The 18,083-nt window shown below is 46.6% G+C and overlaps 1 protein-coding gene across 2 annotated transcripts in view; it reads right to left on the bottom strand.

Annotated features, from left to right (window-relative positions):
• Window positions 1-725: 725 nt before the first annotated feature.
• NUCKS1 (nuclear casein kinase and cyclin dependent kinase substrate 1) overlaps window positions 726-18,083 on the bottom strand; it is a 67,185-nt gene continuing 49,827 nt past the window's right edge. The window contains exons 7-8 of one of the 2 annotated variants that reach the window (XM_082244356.1): window positions 14,692-14,841; window positions 726-1,244 (exon numbers count right to left, since the gene is read on the bottom strand). In XM_082244356.1, coding sequence (XP_082100482.1) covers window positions 1,027-1,244; window positions 14,692-14,841 — 368 coding nt within the window. In that variant the 3' untranslated portion in view covers window positions 726-1,026. The remainder of the gene's footprint in view (window positions 1,245-14,691; window positions 14,842-18,083) is intronic. The other variant, XM_082244357.1, reaches the window with a different exon arrangement.

Genomic DNA, 18,083 nt, shown 5'->3' with positions numbered 1-18,083 from the left:
ATGTAGAAAAACACAGCTATCCCTTTTTTTCGTGTAAACTGCTAGTCTCATCAATTCAGTATGCAATAGAGATGAACAATAGGCATACATATTTAATAAAGTCCAGCCTGTGAGAACCATGACTTCAAACAAAAGTGTTATCATTCAAGAAAATCCTAGATTAAGATAGTTAAGGCAGCAACTACTTGTAAGAACTGGTAAGCTGAAATATATGTTTTGGGGTTTAGATATGCTTAAAGAAAAAAAACTGAGGGGGGATAAAAAAAAAAAAAAAAAAAAAAAAAAAACTGACACACCCAGCTGAATGAAGTAGAGTTACACATGCTAAAGAGAATTTAGTAGAATTTTGAATTTTAAAGCAGTCTTGCCCCCAAAATAGGGGGCACATTCATGTGAAAAGTGAATTACAGTTTTAGAGCATAACCAGAACCTTCATTCATACTTTCAAACCCCACTGTGCAACAAAGGAGCCCCATTACAAAGCATGGACTAAGTCAGCCAAATTAGTGTTAACTGAAAAAACACTGTATGACTGTCCAGAATAATAAAAATTTCAGATTTAAAAATTGGTGTGCCTTCTATTAGAGAAGGGAATAACCACATGTAAGTAACTATATACCAAAGCTTTCCGATAACCAAACTGAGGGCTTTGTTAAGCCAGTATTGTAAAAAGCAAGAGACAAAAGAGGGGAAAACACAAGACAAACACCTTAGTAATGCAGACATAGTAAAAATGTGCATGGCTTTATTCAAAACAGGTGATGGAACCACCAAATGACCACCCCATAAAATGGCATCACCTTCAGCTGGATAAAAAAAAAACAAACAAAAAAGGAGGAAAAATAAGCGCATATGATGCTCTTAAAACAAATCAAGACAGTTGGAGGTGAATAAGTCAAGCAATAGCCTCATGTTCTATACCCCATCTGTCTTTTTGTACTTTTGGTTTTTTTTTTTCCTTTTTTTAATAAAATCTCCCCAATTCCCCCTCACAGCCTCCCCCCAACCCACCCAAAAACACAAGGTTTAGTCTTCTGTAGACTGAGCTTCTTCATCTGATGCTTCTTCGTCAGATTTCTCTTGCTGAGGGCTTGCAGCTGCTTTCTTCTCTGGTGGTGGCGTCTCTGGTTCATCGTCTTCTTCCTCCTCCTCCTCTTCTGGTTTAGGTGATGGAGACTTCTCCTTTGAGGCCTTTGAGGCCGCAGGTCGGCTCTTTCCTTTGGCCTTTGCTGGACTGGGGGTTACTGGAAAAAAAATGTTTTTACATTTTATTTTTATGGACTTTAGGTGTAGTCAGGCAAAGTCATTTTGCACAGGAAAAAAAATAAAAAATTGATTTTTGACTTACCGGAAAATCCTTTTCTCTTTAGTCCATTGACAGACGCAGCTCCATATTCCTAACCATTGGGTTATGCTACCCCCCCCCCACCACAGGAGTAAGACACTAGAGGCAGGAAAAAAAATAAAAAAACTACCACGCCTAATGAGCACTCTACTATAGGATTCAGTTTTGTTGCAGTTTTAAAGGGAAAAACCCCAAGGAGGGTGCTGCATCTGTCAATGAACAAGAGAAAATAATTTTCCAGGAAGTCAAAGATTAAGTTTCTCATCATTCAGTGACGGACAGCTCCATACTCTTCTGAACCATTGGGATGTCCCAAAGCCGTATTTGCATGAGGAGTGGGAAAACCAATGGAGAGAAAGAACGCAATTCCCCAAAGGCTAAACTTAGCCAACCAGTTAACATGGAGCTCAACCAGGAACAACTGGCGCTCACCTAGAACCACCCTCTCAGAAAAATTTTCACGAAGATGAAAATTATCCGAAGATGCAAACACATCTACTTGTAGAATTTTGTGAACGTGTGCACAGACAACCAAGTTGCCACCTTGCAAACTTGCATTACTGACGCCTGATGGCGAAAAGCCCAAGAAGCACTCAGCGCCCTAGTAGAATGCACCTTCACTGGGAAATGTGGAACCTGATCCTTCAGTGAATAAGCCTGTACCACCGTCTGCCTGATCCATCTAGATTTGGTCGCAGCAGATGCAACCAATACCTTTCGTGGTCCTTCAGTGAGGACAAAGTCTGATTTCCTGGAAGATTCAGTAGCCGCTAGGTAAACCCCAATTGCCCGAAGTACATCCAAAATTCCTTGGGAAGATTGGGCTTAGGACAGAGTGAAGGCAGCACAATGTCTTCATTCAAAATGGAAATCGGAAACCAACGACTGATTAGGATTCGTCCCACTTTATCTATGGAAAACCAGATAAAGTGAACGGCAGGATAGCGCCGCCAACTCATACTCTGAACAGAGGTAATAGCCACCAAAAAGGAAACCTTATAAGACAGTGTAAGCAGAGTTGTCGCAGTAATGACAATACCGGAGCCAACACCTTTTGAAGATCCTGGGGGGCGAAGGCGAGACCAAAAGGGTAACACCACAAATTGATAATGCTCCTCTTCTACAGCGAAGCGAAGAAAAGAAAACCCTGGTGTCCAGCGTAAATAGGGATGCGTAAATATGAGTCCTTGATATCGATGGAGACCAAAAAGTCGTCTTGGTTTAGAGACGCTACTATCGTGCAAATTGACTCCATTCGAAACTTCTGTACCCGCACAAAGCAGTTCAGAGACTTGAGGTCCAGGATTGAACATACTTTGCCTTTCGTGGGCACAGTAAACCGGTTTGAATAGAACCCTTGAAAGAGTTCAAGAACAAACAAGCACAATCACCCCTTGCGAACAGCAGATCGTGTACTGCCTCTCGTAGATCCCTTAACCCAGTGGTCCTCAACTCTGGTCCTCGGGGCCCACTAACAGGCCAGATTTTAAGTATTACCTTGGGGAGATACAGACTAGAATACTGCAATCACTGAGCAGCAAATGAGATCACCTGTGATGTAATTTAGGCATCTTGCAAACCTGGCCTGTTATGGCACTTTTCCACTGCAAGTACCGGCTAGGCTCTACTCGGCCCGGTTTGCTTTTCCACTGCGGTACCGCATGGTATAGTGTCGGAACGGTTCGGTATAGGTTTGCTTTTCCACTAAAGTAGTACTAAAGTTAAGTGGGTGGGATAACAACGGGGTGGGTGTGATTCTCTGACCAGTGGCTAGTAGTGACTGCATGCAAAGGATTGTGGGATATGGTACCAGTTTGGTACCTGTTGGAACCACAATCGAGTAGGTACTGTTTTTTCAGAGCCGTACCGTACCGTTCCATGCAGTGGAAAAGCAAACCTATACCGTACCGAACCGTTCCGACCCTATACCATGCGGTACCGCAGTGGAAAAGCACAAAAGCGTGCTGAACCGGTACGGTTCCATGCAGTGGAAAAGCGCCATTAGTGGGCCCTGAGGACCACTTAACCGGTCTGGAGATAGGCGTAGATTGGATGGGAAGAACCTGTTCGACGGTCGAGACCAAAATTCAATCCTGTAACCCGATCGGATCAGTTCATGGACCCATTTGTCTTGAATCAAAGAAGTCCATGGATCCGGAAAGAAGCGAAGACGGCCTCCCACCCCAGATATGGGTGAGGGCTTCCCTTCATGCAGATGGGGGGGATTTTTCTGCAGGTCTGGATTGGCCTGTTCTCGGCTTACCCAACCATTTCTTGGAACCCCCAGAAGACCTAAATGGCTTCTATCCTTTCTCCTGCCTGTGGGCTGTAAAATAAGGCCCCCCGCCTGTTATACGATGACTTGCCCTTGGCAGATTGAGGAAGAGTACTCTTCCCGCTTGCGAGTCCTTTGATTAACTCAGCCAATGAAGAACCAAACGGTCTCCCATAAAGGGGAGATTTGATAGAGCCTTTTTTAAGGCCTGATCTGCAGCCCAGCTTTTTAGCCACACCATGCGTCTAATAGCTACCCCCACTGCGGACCTCTGGCTACAAGGGGGGGGGGGGGGGGGGGGGGGCGCGCATCTAGCGACGCATCACAAATAGTAAGGCTTGGACCATTTGGTCCGTTAGAAACAGAACAGCTCTCTCCGGGCCTGTCAGAGCCAAGTCACTCTTTTTAGTAACTTTGCCCATTCCGTTATGGTCTGGGACACCAGAGTGATCACGAAGATCGGTTATTGAGCCCGCTATCACGCAAGTGGCAGGACAGAGACTCAGTCTATCCAAAGGATTTGTAAAGACTGGGGACTCCACCGGGAGCACGGTAGATTTTTGGTCCGTCTGGAAAGCGGATGGTTCACCTTCAGTGATACGGTGCATCTTGTGGATACCGCGTCCGCGAATGGGTAGCACCTTTTAAAATGATTTGGCACCACTAACATCCGTTTAGTGTGCCCCCACTGTTCATTGACAATTTTGTCAAAGTTCCGAACAAGGGAAAACCTTGCCCGACTTCTGGGATTTGCGGGTGCCAAAGGACACCTGCATTCCTGACGCTGCAGAATCATCCTCCACTTTTAGAGTTTCCTGTACTGACACTAAGTGCCTCCACCAGCACGCTTTCCCGCGTGGCTGCAGACGAGGAAATATCGCCCTCGCCATCCAAATGCTTTGACACAGATCCTCACAATGGCATGCTTCCGCGGCAGCCATATCTACCTCAGAACCTGAGGATACAGGGGAGGACATAGGGCGATTTTTACTAGTGGTATTTTTTTTTTATAACCAAACCCACTTTTGACACCAGGTTTTCCAAAACTACCATAAAGACAGACAAGGGTTGCGACCCGGAGGTCCTTGCAACCGAAAGGAGGTGATCAGTTGGTGAAATTTGTTCCTGGGACTCGATATGAACCCTGAAATAACGCAGTGTCACTTTAAGAAAACTGCAAATAAAAACAGGCTGCACCAGCGGTAATACAAGTCCCAGCCACTAGCACTACCGATAGCAGGGTGAGCGAGGAAGACTTACAGGGAACACCAATAGACATACCACCAAATCGATATTGAGGAGAAACTGATCATTCTGGAAAAAAAAAAAAAGGAAGAGGAAATACATGGGTCATTCACTAGAGTATTCACTAGAGTAAAGGCCTAGCTGCTCCCTGCTGTGGACTCCTAAGAAAAATCGCTGTCGAAACAACCAAAAACATGGGCGCCCATGCATTCCAATGGGAAAGACTGCAGAATGAGACTGAACGATTCTACAGCCAAATGGCGGCCCCCCACTGCGCGCCATGCGGTCTCCAGGACCCCTTAAGGGGTCCAATCGATAAGTGGCATCGGGGGGGGGGGGGGGGTGCCCAGCATGGACACCCACCAGGATTAACCCCCTCAGCGGATCTCCGCTATAGCGCACACGGCGTGTCCACACCCTTACACCCCCCCCCCCCCCCTGGACCCCCGTCGCTGACTGAGGTAGGGACCTCTATGATTGGTGGGGAGCCTGGTACCTATTGAGAAGCCAGGGAGAATGAGGGATACCCAAGGGTCTGACTTTCATAGTGAGGGGCCAGCGTCCACCACGAGGCCACCGGATTTATGGAGGGGACACTTACCATACCAACGATATTGGGTGGGTACCACTCCAGACAGTCTACCTCTCCACTCGGGGTGGGGGTGCTGACGGCCAAGGGGCACGCTGCAACTCACTCGCGGGCTAGCCCCTGTCCATTGGGGCTCTGTCGTGGCGAGGTGTGGCCTGGGGCTATAACATGCACACGCTCGCTGACCGGTCTGGGAGACCTTAAGGAACCCAGTCAGGCTGTTGATTGCAGTTCTCTCAGGAACATAACTAGCTAAAAAATGAAAATTTTAACAGGTTTCCTTTAAAATAAAAAAAAGACAAGCTAGGACCGAAGTCCCAGCCGGGAACTAGGTCCTACTCCTAAACTAGGCAGAAAAACTGGATCCTATAGCAGTGTGTGGATGCCTGCAGGGACTGCCCCATAGGCATTGTAAGATTTTTTTTCCTGCCTAGTGTCCTCCTGTAGGGGGCAGCATAACCCAATGGTCAAGAATAATATGGAGCTGCGTCTCTCAATGAATAGAGAAATCAATTTCTTTGATGTTCATTGACGGACACAGCGCCCGATCTTCTTAACCATTGGATTATACTGCCCCCCTAGAGAAATAGAACACTATGCAGAGAGAAAAAAAAAAGTCAGACTACGCCTATGGGCAGTCCCAGGGGGTATATTCCTCTCTGCTATAGGTACTCAGATTTGCTACGAGCAGTGTCAGAAAAATTTACAACTACACAGAGGGGTGGGTGCTGTGTCCGTCAATGATTAGAGAAATTAATTTTTCGTCAATGATTAGAGAAATTAATTTTTCCTCAGAGGAAGCTTCCAAGGAATGTCGGCATCCAGCCAAACCAAATCCAGGAGTCAGCACCAGGGAATGAGGGGCTCCCACCACCACCCACAGGGCTCCACTGTCATGACCACCGCTATTTTCAATGGCAAACCACTGCAAAATGATCGCCGGACTTCATAAACATGGCCGCCGTGCACTGAGCTATAAGAAAAATGGCAAGCCCCTCGTGGCAAAAGGAGGGATTATCCCCAGGCCTCAAGGACAGGCCTAGGCAGGAGCCCCCACCATGTACAACAACCCCCCCCGATCACCCAGTGGACGGAAGCGCGCGCACCCCCCCCCCCGGCAACCCCAGGAAGTGGACCAGACCACCCACACAGCCCCAGCATAAGTGGAGGGGTGCGGAGGGGTAGGATGGTGGGACAGATGGAGGGGGTGCCTGACCGTCTCAAGGAGAATCGCATACTAGCTTATTATGAAATACTTACCTTAGACCGAAGCCACAATACAGTCTGGACAACGCTGAGGGAGCAGACATGCTCCTTTGGCATCTCTTCCTGGTTCGGCAGATTCACTTTCCGGCAAAAGCTGGCAAGGAGCTCTGAAGGTCCGCCGGACCTTCAGAGCGCATGCGTCGCTGACGTCAGCGGCTGCATGCAGGTTGAATATCTCCTAAACCCTGCAGGTTTAGGAGATATTAATTGTACCTACAGGTAAGCCTTATAGACTTGCCTGTAGGTAAAAGCCAGATAGTGGAGCATACTACCGCTTTAAGATTAGGAGCGGTTTTAAAATAAATATTTATAGCTATACATCTCAATTGCATTAAAGAGCCCATAAAACAAGCACAGGTCGACTGTTGTGTCAATTATAATAATTGCAGTGCAATACATCACAGTTTACTCATTACAGCAATGCAGTCTTGGGGTTCAATTTCAGCACTTCTAGTTCTGGATTATGTATGTTACATCACATCATTAACTAGTTATGTGCAGACAGTTGAATGTAAAAATATTACATAGCTGCGGCAACTCAGTCTGATTACATCGACATGCTCAGTTAACTTCGCAGTTTAAATCCCATTAAAGAAACAAAGAAAACAAAAAACAAACTGGATTTTTGACTTACGGTAAAATCCATTTCTCTGCTGTTCACTGACCGACACTGCTCCTGATTCTTCTTTAACCAGTGGGTTATACTCCCTACAGGAGTAGCACATTAGGCAGATAAAGAATTCTGGCTACACCCATGGGCAGTCCAAGGGGGTACTCCCTCTCTGTGCTATAGCCACTCCGTTTTGTTACAAGCAGTGTCAGGAGAATTATATCTCCAGAGGGGTGGGTGCCGTGTCTGACAATGATCAGAGAAATGGATTTGACAATAAGTCAAACATCGCATTTTTTCTTTCGTTCACCGACGGACACAGCTCCTGATCTTCATAACCATTAGGACGTCCCAAAGCTAAAAACATTAGCCAACCAGGCAAAAGGAGCTCAACCAAACAACTGGAGCCCACCTGAAAAAAGCAAAATCCTCAGAGTATCAGGTCTTCTAAACAGCCTGCAAAACCTTGCGGACAACAAAAAGCAAGCATCCACAGATGCCAACACATCCACTTCATAAAACTTTGTAAAAGTGTGCACCGACGACCAGGTGGCCGCCTTTGCAAACCTGCGTCACCAACGCCAGATTAATGAAAACCCAGGAGGCACCAAGCGCCCTAGTAGAGTGCGCCTTGACAGCGAAAGAAAGAACCGGACCCCGATTGAAAAGGTCTGAACCAGCGTTTGTCTGATCCATCTGTAAATGGTCGCAGAGGAAGCAGACAAACCTATTCAAGGTCCATTTGTGAGCACAAAGAGTCAGATTTCCTGAAAGACTAACTGCGAGGTACATCCTAATTGCCCGGACCACATCCAAGGCATGCAAGACTATTTCCTTTGGATGTTTAGGCCTGGACACAGGGAAGTCAACACGTCTTCATTCAAATGAAAATCAGAGACAAGCTTTGCAAAGAACCACCTTATCCCCGTGAATCACCAGATAATGCAACGACAGGATAACGCCGTCAGTTCTGACACGCTGAGCGCAGAGGTGATGGCCACTAAAAAGGCCACCTTCTTGGAAAGCGCAAGCAGATCAATCTCACAAATATTTTCAAAGGAAGGCTTCTATAGAGCCCAAAGCACCAAAATTAAGATCCCAGGGCGGCAACGGAGCTCACAGTGGAACCAAATGTCGGACACCCCGGGAGAAAAAAAAAAAAAAAAGTACGCAGCAGGGAGTGTGTGGCCAAAGGTCGTTGGAAGACGACCGCCAAGGCCGAAACCTGGCCCTTGATGGTACTTTAAATCCAAGTTCTGTTCAAACCACCCCCCCCCCCCCGTTGAAGTTCAAGGTTTGAGCCACAGAGAAGGAGCGACGAAGAACCCCAAGAGACTCACACCACGCAATGTAAGACTTCCACGGACGATGGTAGATCTTCCTAGAGGTAGATTTTCCTAGTTTTCAACAGTGCAGGAATCACAGACTCCGATAACCCCCTATCCTTCAGCATCTGGCATTCAATAGCCAAGACATCAAAGCCAGTGACTAAAGCAGGATGGAAGATCGGCCCTTGGGACAGCAGATCCTCCCTGAGAGGAAGCTGCCAAGGAACGTCGGTGACCAGCCATACCAGATCGGCGTACCAAGTCCGGCGAGGCCAGACTGGAGCCACTAAGATTCCCTTCTGTCTCGATCCTGCGTAGAAGTCTTGGCAGAAGATTGAGTAGAGAAGGTGAAAAAAGGATACCATCCCCCACGGGGCCAACAGCATGTCTGGCGTCCGCCAGAGAATCCCTTGACCAACCTCTGCACCTTGGATCAACAGATCCACCTCAGGTGTGCCCCATCGGAAGACACAGCTGATGAAACACCTCCGGATTAAGAGACCATTCCACCTGGTCCAAACGCCTGCCAATTTTCCAGCCCAGGAAAGTGTACAGCGGAGAGGGCGGGAACAAACCAATCTACCCACCTTAGAATGCCGGCTACCTCCAGAGCCGCCAGGACACTTCTTGTGCCCCCTTGGTGATTGACATAAGCCACAGGGAGCCATAAGGACAACGCTGAAGACGATCCCGTCCAATGAGCCAGAGACAGTCTGATCACTCGGAGTTCAAGATATTGATAGGGAGTCTGGACTCTTCCAGCGACCAGATGCAGAGCCGAATGCTTGCCGAGGGACAACTCCCCAGCAGGACAGGCTGGCATCCATGGTGACCACTGTCAGATCCAAGGGAAGGAATTTCCCAGCCAAAGCGCCGGAGAGCGAAGTCACTATATACGGGACTCCTTCGTGCCTTTTCCGCCGAATCCGATTGTCCAGAGACTGCGGAGTCTTATCCCCTTTAGTCAGAATTTCCGTCTGCAGGGACCTCGTATGGATCTGTGCAAACAGAACCACCTTATAAAAAAGGTAGACACCATTAGGCCCAGCACCCGCATGCAAGTCCGAAGTAATGACCATTTTTTGGACAGCAGGAGGCGAATTGCAGCCTGTAAATTCTGGAGTTTGTCAGGAGGAAGGAGCACTCTGGCTAAGGCAGAGTCCAGAGTCAGGTCCAGATAGCCCAGCTTTGTGGACGGAACCAGAGCAGACTTCTGAAAATTCAGAATCCAGCCGAACTCCCGCAGGAGTTCGTATTGTGATCTCCAGGTTCTCCACCAGAGCAGAGGGAGACTCCGCTTGCAGAAGGAGATCATCCCAGTACCACAACCCCCCATTGGCGTAGCGAAGCTAGCACCGGGGCCAACACTTTCATGAAGCCTGAGGAGCAGATGCGAGACCAAAAGATAACGCAACTGACAATGCTCCTCTCCCACAGCAAAGCGAAGAAAAAGCTGGTGACTGGCACATATTGGAATGTGAAGGTAGGCATCCTTGATATCGATAGAGGCAAAGAAATCCCCCTGAAGCAGGGATGCCACCACCTTTGGAATCCATTCTGAACTTCTGTACCTGCACAAAGCAGTTTAGTGCATTGAGGTCCAGGATTGGACACACTTGCCCTGTAAGCGGTCAGGGGACAGGTGCAAGTTGGAAGGAAAAAACCTTGCGTGGGACAAGAACAAAAAACTTGATCTTGAAGCCGGTCCGAATGACTTAGTGGACTCACTTGTCTTGCACTAGGGAAGTCCAGGGATCGGGAAACCAGCGACGACGCCCACCCCCCGGGTCTGAAGGAGCAGTCCGATCTTGGCTTGCCAGACCAGTTTCGTTTGGATCCTCCAGAAGAGGCCCCGAAAGGCTTTGAGCACTTGTTAGTCAACTCTGAGGGACGAAAAACCTTTACGAGGTGAGAAGGCCCACGTCTAAGACAAGGTTCCTTGCCCTTAGTAGCCTGCGGAAGAAAAGTACTCTTCCCACGTGAGACCTTTACAGGGTTCATACACATTTTTACCAATAAAATTCCATGACTTTTACATGACTTCACGTAAATATTCATGACCTAAAGTTTCATGAAATGTCTATGTATACATGTTAAATAAGAAGAAAAGCCATGTCACACCCAGCATATTTTTGCTAAAATAAATGACAAGCTTTGTAGTGTACAGTACCTCTGCAGTTAGGGTTTAGTTTCTGGATACAGCGCGACTCAAAATGGTCCCTTGTTTTACAGTGGATGAGATGGAAGCAACGCTGCCGCAGCTGGAAGCCGGTGTCACTTCAGGCGCACGGGTGAAAAAGCCAGCGATCCGATTGGAAGCTGTTGAGCACGCAGCTGCAGACTGGTGCTTTGCACCTTTAGCGTGGCTAGACAGTGCTGCCTCTCCCATGTTCGAAATATCAAACGTTTTACGACGCACACTGTACATTTAGCCCGTCCCGGGTCCTGATCTTTCTCCAGCCACCTCTCATACTTTTCATCATGAAGCCATACATTTTAAAGCTGTATTTCCCTGGCATTGCTACCCTGTGAACACACTAACTTTAGCTGAAACTGTGTTACCCCCCATAACGTTAACTTGTAATTTGACCAATATACTGTAAGTGGAGAAAGAAGATTAATGGCCGCTCCTGCTTGGGGATAAAGCTTCAGTTCAGGCAGTCATGATAGGAGGTGCACCCGGACTGGTATGGATGACACAGTCAGATGCACAAAATGCGGCGCTTACTCTTTAGGCCCAAGTCACAGTCATGATGGAGGTGCAGGTGGACTGGTATGGATGGCACAGATGCACAAATATGGCGCTTACTCTTGTCTATACTCAGAGCTCAAGTCCTGGGAAAAAAAAGTGTGGGGCTGTGGACATGATACAGGAGGTGGTCAGGGGCTGCGGACATGATACAGAAGATGGTCAAAGGCTGCAGACATGGTACAGGAGATGGTTAGAGACTGTAGACATGATACAAGAGATGGTCAGAGACTGCAGACATGATACAAGAGAAGGTCAGAGACTGCAGACATGATACAAGAGAAGGTCAAGAACTGCGGATATTATAGAAGATAGAAGAGCACTAGGGGGGGCCGGAGAGCAGAGGGGAAGCAGAGAGCACTGGAGGAGCTGAATGGCACGGAGGGGGGGGGGGGGTTTGGAAAGCATTTCAGGGGGGTTGGAAGGTGCAGGGGGGTGGAGAGCACAGGGGGAGGGGGGGAACTGGAAATCACTGAGGGGGGAGCCAGGGAGCACAGGGGGGAGGAGATGAAAAGCACTGTGGGGAGCTGAAGAGCACCGGGAGGGGGGCTAAAGAGCACTGAGGGGGGCCAGCAAAGGAAGTTGTATAGGAGGGGGGATGGGGCAGCTGCATATAGATAAATTGAACTTTCCATATTCCTCCTGCAGCCGCTGAGAGGAGGAGTAACAAGCATTCAGCGACAGCAGGAGGAATACGGAAAGTTCAATTCATCTCTATGCAGCTGTCCCATACCCCTCCTATCCAGCACACAAAACAAGGCTGCTCAGACATTCTCACTGACCTTCTTCCTGCCGCTGCCTTCTTCACACGGAGATGCGGGCGGCCCGGCAGACACCAGCCTGACACCCCCCAGTGCGGCGATGCGGGCGGCCCGGCTGACACCCCCCAGTGCGCACCCTCCCTCCCCGCTGGTACGCCCCTGGGAGCGGGACAGTAAGTGCACCATTTCTTGGTTTCAGGCGGATCAATCCGCCGCTGAGTTCCTAACCTTTCACAGTCTATTCATATTGAAGAGGCCAGTGACCAGGCTTCAGCTGTGCAGCGGCTGAATAATCCGCCTAAACCCGAAACAGAGAAAATAGTCCACTTACTGTCCCCCGCTCCCACAGAATACAGGGGGCCCGGAGACATTTTCTAAATTAAATAGTTGCACAAAATTCCATGACTTTTCCAAAACTTAGTGGGGTTTACTCATTTTCCATAACTTTTTCAGGCCTGGAAAGTGTCATGTCAAAATCCCATGACTTTTCCAGGATTTTCATGACCGTATGAACCCTGCCTTTAATGAGGTCATCCAGGGTAGCTCCAAATATGCGATCTCCTTTAAAAGGACGAGGACTCAAGGCCTTTTTGAAGTCTGATCCGCAGACTAGCCCTTGAGCATTAACCACTTAAGCCCCGGAGGATTTGGCTGCTTAAAGACCAGGGTTTTTATTGCGATTTTTTACTGCGTGACTTTAACGGACAATTGCGCGGTCGTGCGACACTGTACCTAAACGAATTGGACGTCCTTTTTTTCCCACAAACAGAGCTTTCTGTTGGTGGTATTTGATTACCTGTGCGATCTTTACTTTTTGCGCTATAAGCAAAAAAAAAAAAAAAAAAGCGTAAATTTTGCAAAAATAATATTTCTCACATTTTTTTATATGAAATTCCCCCCCAAAAAAATCTAAAAATCAAAATTTAACATTTTTGGCCAATTTGTTTTATGCTACATAGGTTTAAAAATAAAAAAAATGCAAAAAGCGTATTTTGATTGGTTTGCGCAAAAGTTATTGCGTTTACTAAGTGAAATGGTGGTTTTTTTTTAAACGCGTAATGGCGTCAATCTGCGATTTTTTTTGCAGTACTGCGACATTGCGGCGGACAGATCGGACCCTTGACTGACATTTTTGGGGTTACCAGTGACATTACTGCAGTAATCAGTGCTATACATATGCACTGTTACTGCAAAATGACACTGGCAGGGAAGGGGTAAACTTTATTGGAGAGGGAGGGGTTAAGTGTGTCCCTAGGAGCGAGCTTTCTACTGTGATTGGCTGTGGCTACTAGTGTAGGAACAGTGATCAACGGTCCTACATAGTAGAACCGTCTGAACACTGTTTCTACACAGGGGAGAATGACAGGCGGCTTTCAGGTGCGTGGTTGCAGACCCAGCAGGGTGACCCACATCCAAGGCGGCTGAACCAGTTTCGGTATCTGATAACAGATAGGGAGGGTGCTTTGTGCTAGCCTGTCACCCGCAAGCCACCTCCACCCAGGACACAAGGGACTCCAGGACCGCCGTCCGTGGATGGTTGGGACCCGGAGGGCCCCGCAGCCTCAGAGAGGATCAAGTGGGGAAATGTGCTCCAAATACTCCATGAGTCACCAGGGGTACCCCACAAAAGGTGTAAAATACTGCTAAGGGACAACCCCCACTGCGCTGGCAGCACCACCCAGTCACCAAGCGATCCGTAGCAGGTGAGGACCCCACCAGACTCCCCACCCACAGAAACAGATGCCTGCAGCCACCAGGCGAATCTGCACTACACATGCATTAGGAAGTTAAATGATCCAGTAGTCAGCACCAGGGGATGAGAAGGGGCTCCCATCACCAAAATCGCTGCCCATAGGGCTTTACTGTCATGGACGCTGCGATTTTCAATTCGGGAAGCAGAGGAACCCGGGGCTCAGACAATTCCAAAACCCTCCGGGGGGGTTGCGTGTGATCGCTACTCACCATACCAGGAACCAAGTGGCCACTGCTCCAGAGAACACCTCTCCATCAAAATGGGGGCTGTCGGCCACCAGGAGGAACGCTGCGCCTCAGGCCGAGACCCGGTCATATGAGACCTCGCGAGGAGTATTAACTCTCAGGCCAGCCCCCGTACAGTGTGGCCATTTCGTGGCTGACCCAACGCAGAGCTGAGGTCTGCGCGCTCACTGCTCAGACTGGGGTGACCACTGGATTTAGATTATCCAGCCCGTTGCCCAGTTCAGCAGTTGATTGTAGATCTCAGGAAAAAAAAAAACCAGGAGAAAAAAAAATTCTATCTTAATTTTTTTTGCCAGGGCCAAAGATCCCAGCAAGGAAATAGGTCCTTACTCCTGACTAGGCTGAAAAATAGAGAGGGAAGTCTACCCCCTGGGACAGCCCATGGGTGTAGCCAGAATTCTTTTCTGCCTAGTGTCCCACTCCTGTAGGAGGCAGTATAACCGAATGGTTATGAATATCACAAGCTGCGTGTCAATGAAGGAAAGGGAAAAGCCGTTTTATATGCAATGTGGGGTCAACAATTACCTGTAGCTTTTAGTCGGGGCTTGGGCACTTTTTTCTCCCTCTTCTCAGGTTTAGATGATTTTTTCACCACTTTTTTCTTCTTCTTTGATCGACCATAATCACTGTCATCATCATCTTCAACCATGAAATCCTCATCACTCCCAGAATCTTCTAAGGAAGCCAGAAATAGATACATTATCCTTATGTTATGCCTTATGGGCTAAATATAGATTGGGACAAATGCATTTATCAGCACTTAAGTGCTGGTTGTGTGTGGATGCCCCATTCTTTGCTGTGACACACTTTTCTGGACATTGTCATTTATATACATTTAGAGGAATTTAAAGTTGTTCAAATTACATATTTTTAGAAGATCTGTTTACTATGTTGGTACCTATAAATATGAGCATTTGTTCCATTCATCCTTTTCCATATACATTTTGCTACAATTTTATTTTAATTTATTTTAACAAATGTATTTTTTAACAAATGGTTGTTCACTTGACCTATAATTATTGAGAGCTTTGAAGCTGCATCCACAATGGTCACCTCCATTTTAAATGTGGACAGTGATACTTTGTTTTGCCTGTTATAGGTTTAAGTTTTGCACTGTATTTTCCAATCCGGGAGGAAGTGTGTAGTTTCAATACTGCAGTGTCACGATCGAGACTTCCGCAATTGGGTTCCTCCCAGTGGGAGGGGATGCCCAATGGTGCGAGGTTACTGGCATTTACCATTCCCGGACGTGACGCCCGTAATGACTTCCGGTGCCATAGGCTGACTGCACACGAACTCCCGGAAGTGACATGTTTTATGACATCACTTCCGGGTAATACTAGGATACTGAATTTTGCCATTTTAGTGGGTTTATTTATATTATTCCCACTACAGCATTCTGTAATTTAATACAATACACATTGATTCATCCTATTGGCTCTTTCAGTAAATTTAGACATGTTTGGCAGATTGGTAATATAATCTGCTATATACTGCTTGGATTGCATAGCCAATATGAGGTCATTTCCTGATTGATATGGAGACTTGGACAGCACGCCACAGCCATCTTTGACAGATGGGCGGAAGTGCTTGTGTAGGCAACTTCCTGGCTCTAGCAAATATAAACCTTATGATTATGGTACATACGCATGGCAATTCTATGATTATGTCCTATCGGATGAAAAGTGTCAGCAACCTCATTCTGCCATCTCTATTACATGCGTTACCTTACATGATGACTTTGTAAGTGTATTTTTCATTTAATAAATTTTTGGTAAAACAGTTTTACACTATGTTTGCACAGTTTGGTTACTTTCATGTATACACCATCCGTTTGGGAGTCTGGGTGTCATCCTGCTGATTATCCTGGCATTTACATGCTGTTTGAAGAGACATGCTACCATAATCTGCTCTGAATGACCCATATTCTATATGAAATTTTGGGTCCACTATTTCCGGTGAACGCATTCATATTATCTTGCTGGTGTTGGAATTTATCACCATCACAACAATTTTAAAAAGTCACCTTTTCACTTGGACTCTTATAGACCAGGGATTCCCAAACTACCTGCAGCTGTTGCAGAACTATACCTCCCATGAGGCATTGTAAAACACTGACATTCACAGACATGACCAGGCATGATGGGAATTGTAGTTCTTGAACAACTGGAGGGCCATAGTTTGGGAATCCCTGCTATAGACTTTTCTTCAACAAAGACTTCAGTAATGAGGATTGTTGATTTCTGTTTGTGACACTGTTTTTTCAAGTTTCACTTCATTCACTTGATGCCTATGTTTATGCATATATAGCCCCTAGCGCTGCACTTATCCCATTTATAAATTTGAATGTCTCTAGCTGCAGGTATCATTCAGGTTTACCCACTTTTTTTCTGCCGGTGTTTCTGCAATGTAAAAAAAAAAAAAAAAAAAAAAAAAACGCACAAAAAACAAAACAAAACAAAAAAAAAAAAAGCGGCTGTTTAGTCCCTTGATTTTTACAGGCGGCGGGAGGGGACATCTCCCACCTTCTTCCGATGTTTCCAACGGCTCATCCGTGCGATGGTCCCGGGCATGCTCTATGACCTTCAGAGGGCGGGAGCGATGTTACGTCATGCCCGGCCTAGGCAGATGTAAACACTGCCTTTTTTTACCTGGAAAGGTTGATATCGCTATTTTGATTTAAGGCTTTTCAGCCTAGGAGTCTTAAAAGAAAAAGTTTAAAGCGCAGCCATCCCCGCACACAGAAGAAAAAACGCAAATGTATGTCGCACCCACATATTTGAATGGCGTTCAAACCACACGTGAGGTATCGCCGCGAACATAAGGGCAACAATACTAGCCCAAGACCTCTAACTCTTAACAGGCAACATGCAAAATTTTAAAGCATCACCAATGGGGATTAAGTACTTAAATTTGGCACCATACCAAGAGAGTGCACAATTTTAAAGCATGATATATTAGGCATCCATTTACAATCTTAACATCTTTGACTAAAAAAAAAAAGAAAAAATGGGCCAACCTAGTGTTTTTTTTTTTTAATTTGTGAAATGCGTTTTTTTTTTTTTTATAAAAAAACACCAACACTTGAAAAATTGCTGCGTAAATTCCGCGTGACAAAGTTTTTTTTTTTTTTGGGTTTTGTTTCGGTTTTGTTGATATATCACATTAAAGTGATGGATATGCAAGGAAAATGATGTATTGATTTGTAAATAACCTGTAAGTGTGATCTCGCAATAATAAATTATTTGAAAAAAAAAAAAGAAGTTTGCAACATGCAACAACCGCCATTTTATTCCCGAGTAATTTTCTAGCCAAAATAAAAACTGGATTTTTGACTTACCGTAAAATCCTTTTCTATCAAGTTAATTTACGGACGCAGTTCTCTGATCCCTATCAGTTGGGTTATACTGCCCCCTACAGGAGGACACGGCAGAAAGAAAAAGCTTGACTGCGCCTATGGAAAGTCCCAGTGGGACTATAGCTCTCAGCTATAGGCACCCAGTTTTTTCTGCCTAGTCAGGAGTAAGGACCTAGTTCCTTGCTGGGATTTTTGGCCCTGGCAATTTTTTCCTTTAATGGATTTTTGCTTTCAGAATCTACAATCAACTGCTGGACTTGGCGACGAGCTGGATATTTTTTTTCACCCCAGTCTGGCCAGCGAGCGTGCATGCACAGGCCTCAGCTCTGCGCTAGGTTGGCCGCGACATAGCCCCAGTGGACTGGCTAGCCGGAGAGTTAAACGTCACTGGCTAAGCCTATGGGCAGTGACGGAGGGTACTCTTCCTACATAGGATGTCAGTTTAGTATCAAAGCAGTGTCTGAAAAGTAACACCAACCCAACTCAAACAGGGGCGGGTACTGCGTCCATCAATGACCAAGAGAAGGATTTTACGGCAAGTCAAAAAGCAGTTCTCTAT

This window comes from Pelophylax lessonae (assembly GCF_965119305.1).
Source record: "Pelophylax lessonae genome assembly, chromosome: 2".
Taxonomy (NCBI): Eukaryota; Metazoa; Chordata; class Amphibia; order Anura; family Ranidae; genus Pelophylax; species Pelophylax lessonae.
The sequence above is the reverse complement of the archived record's forward strand: the minus strand, read 5'-3'. Positions and strand labels throughout refer to the sequence as shown.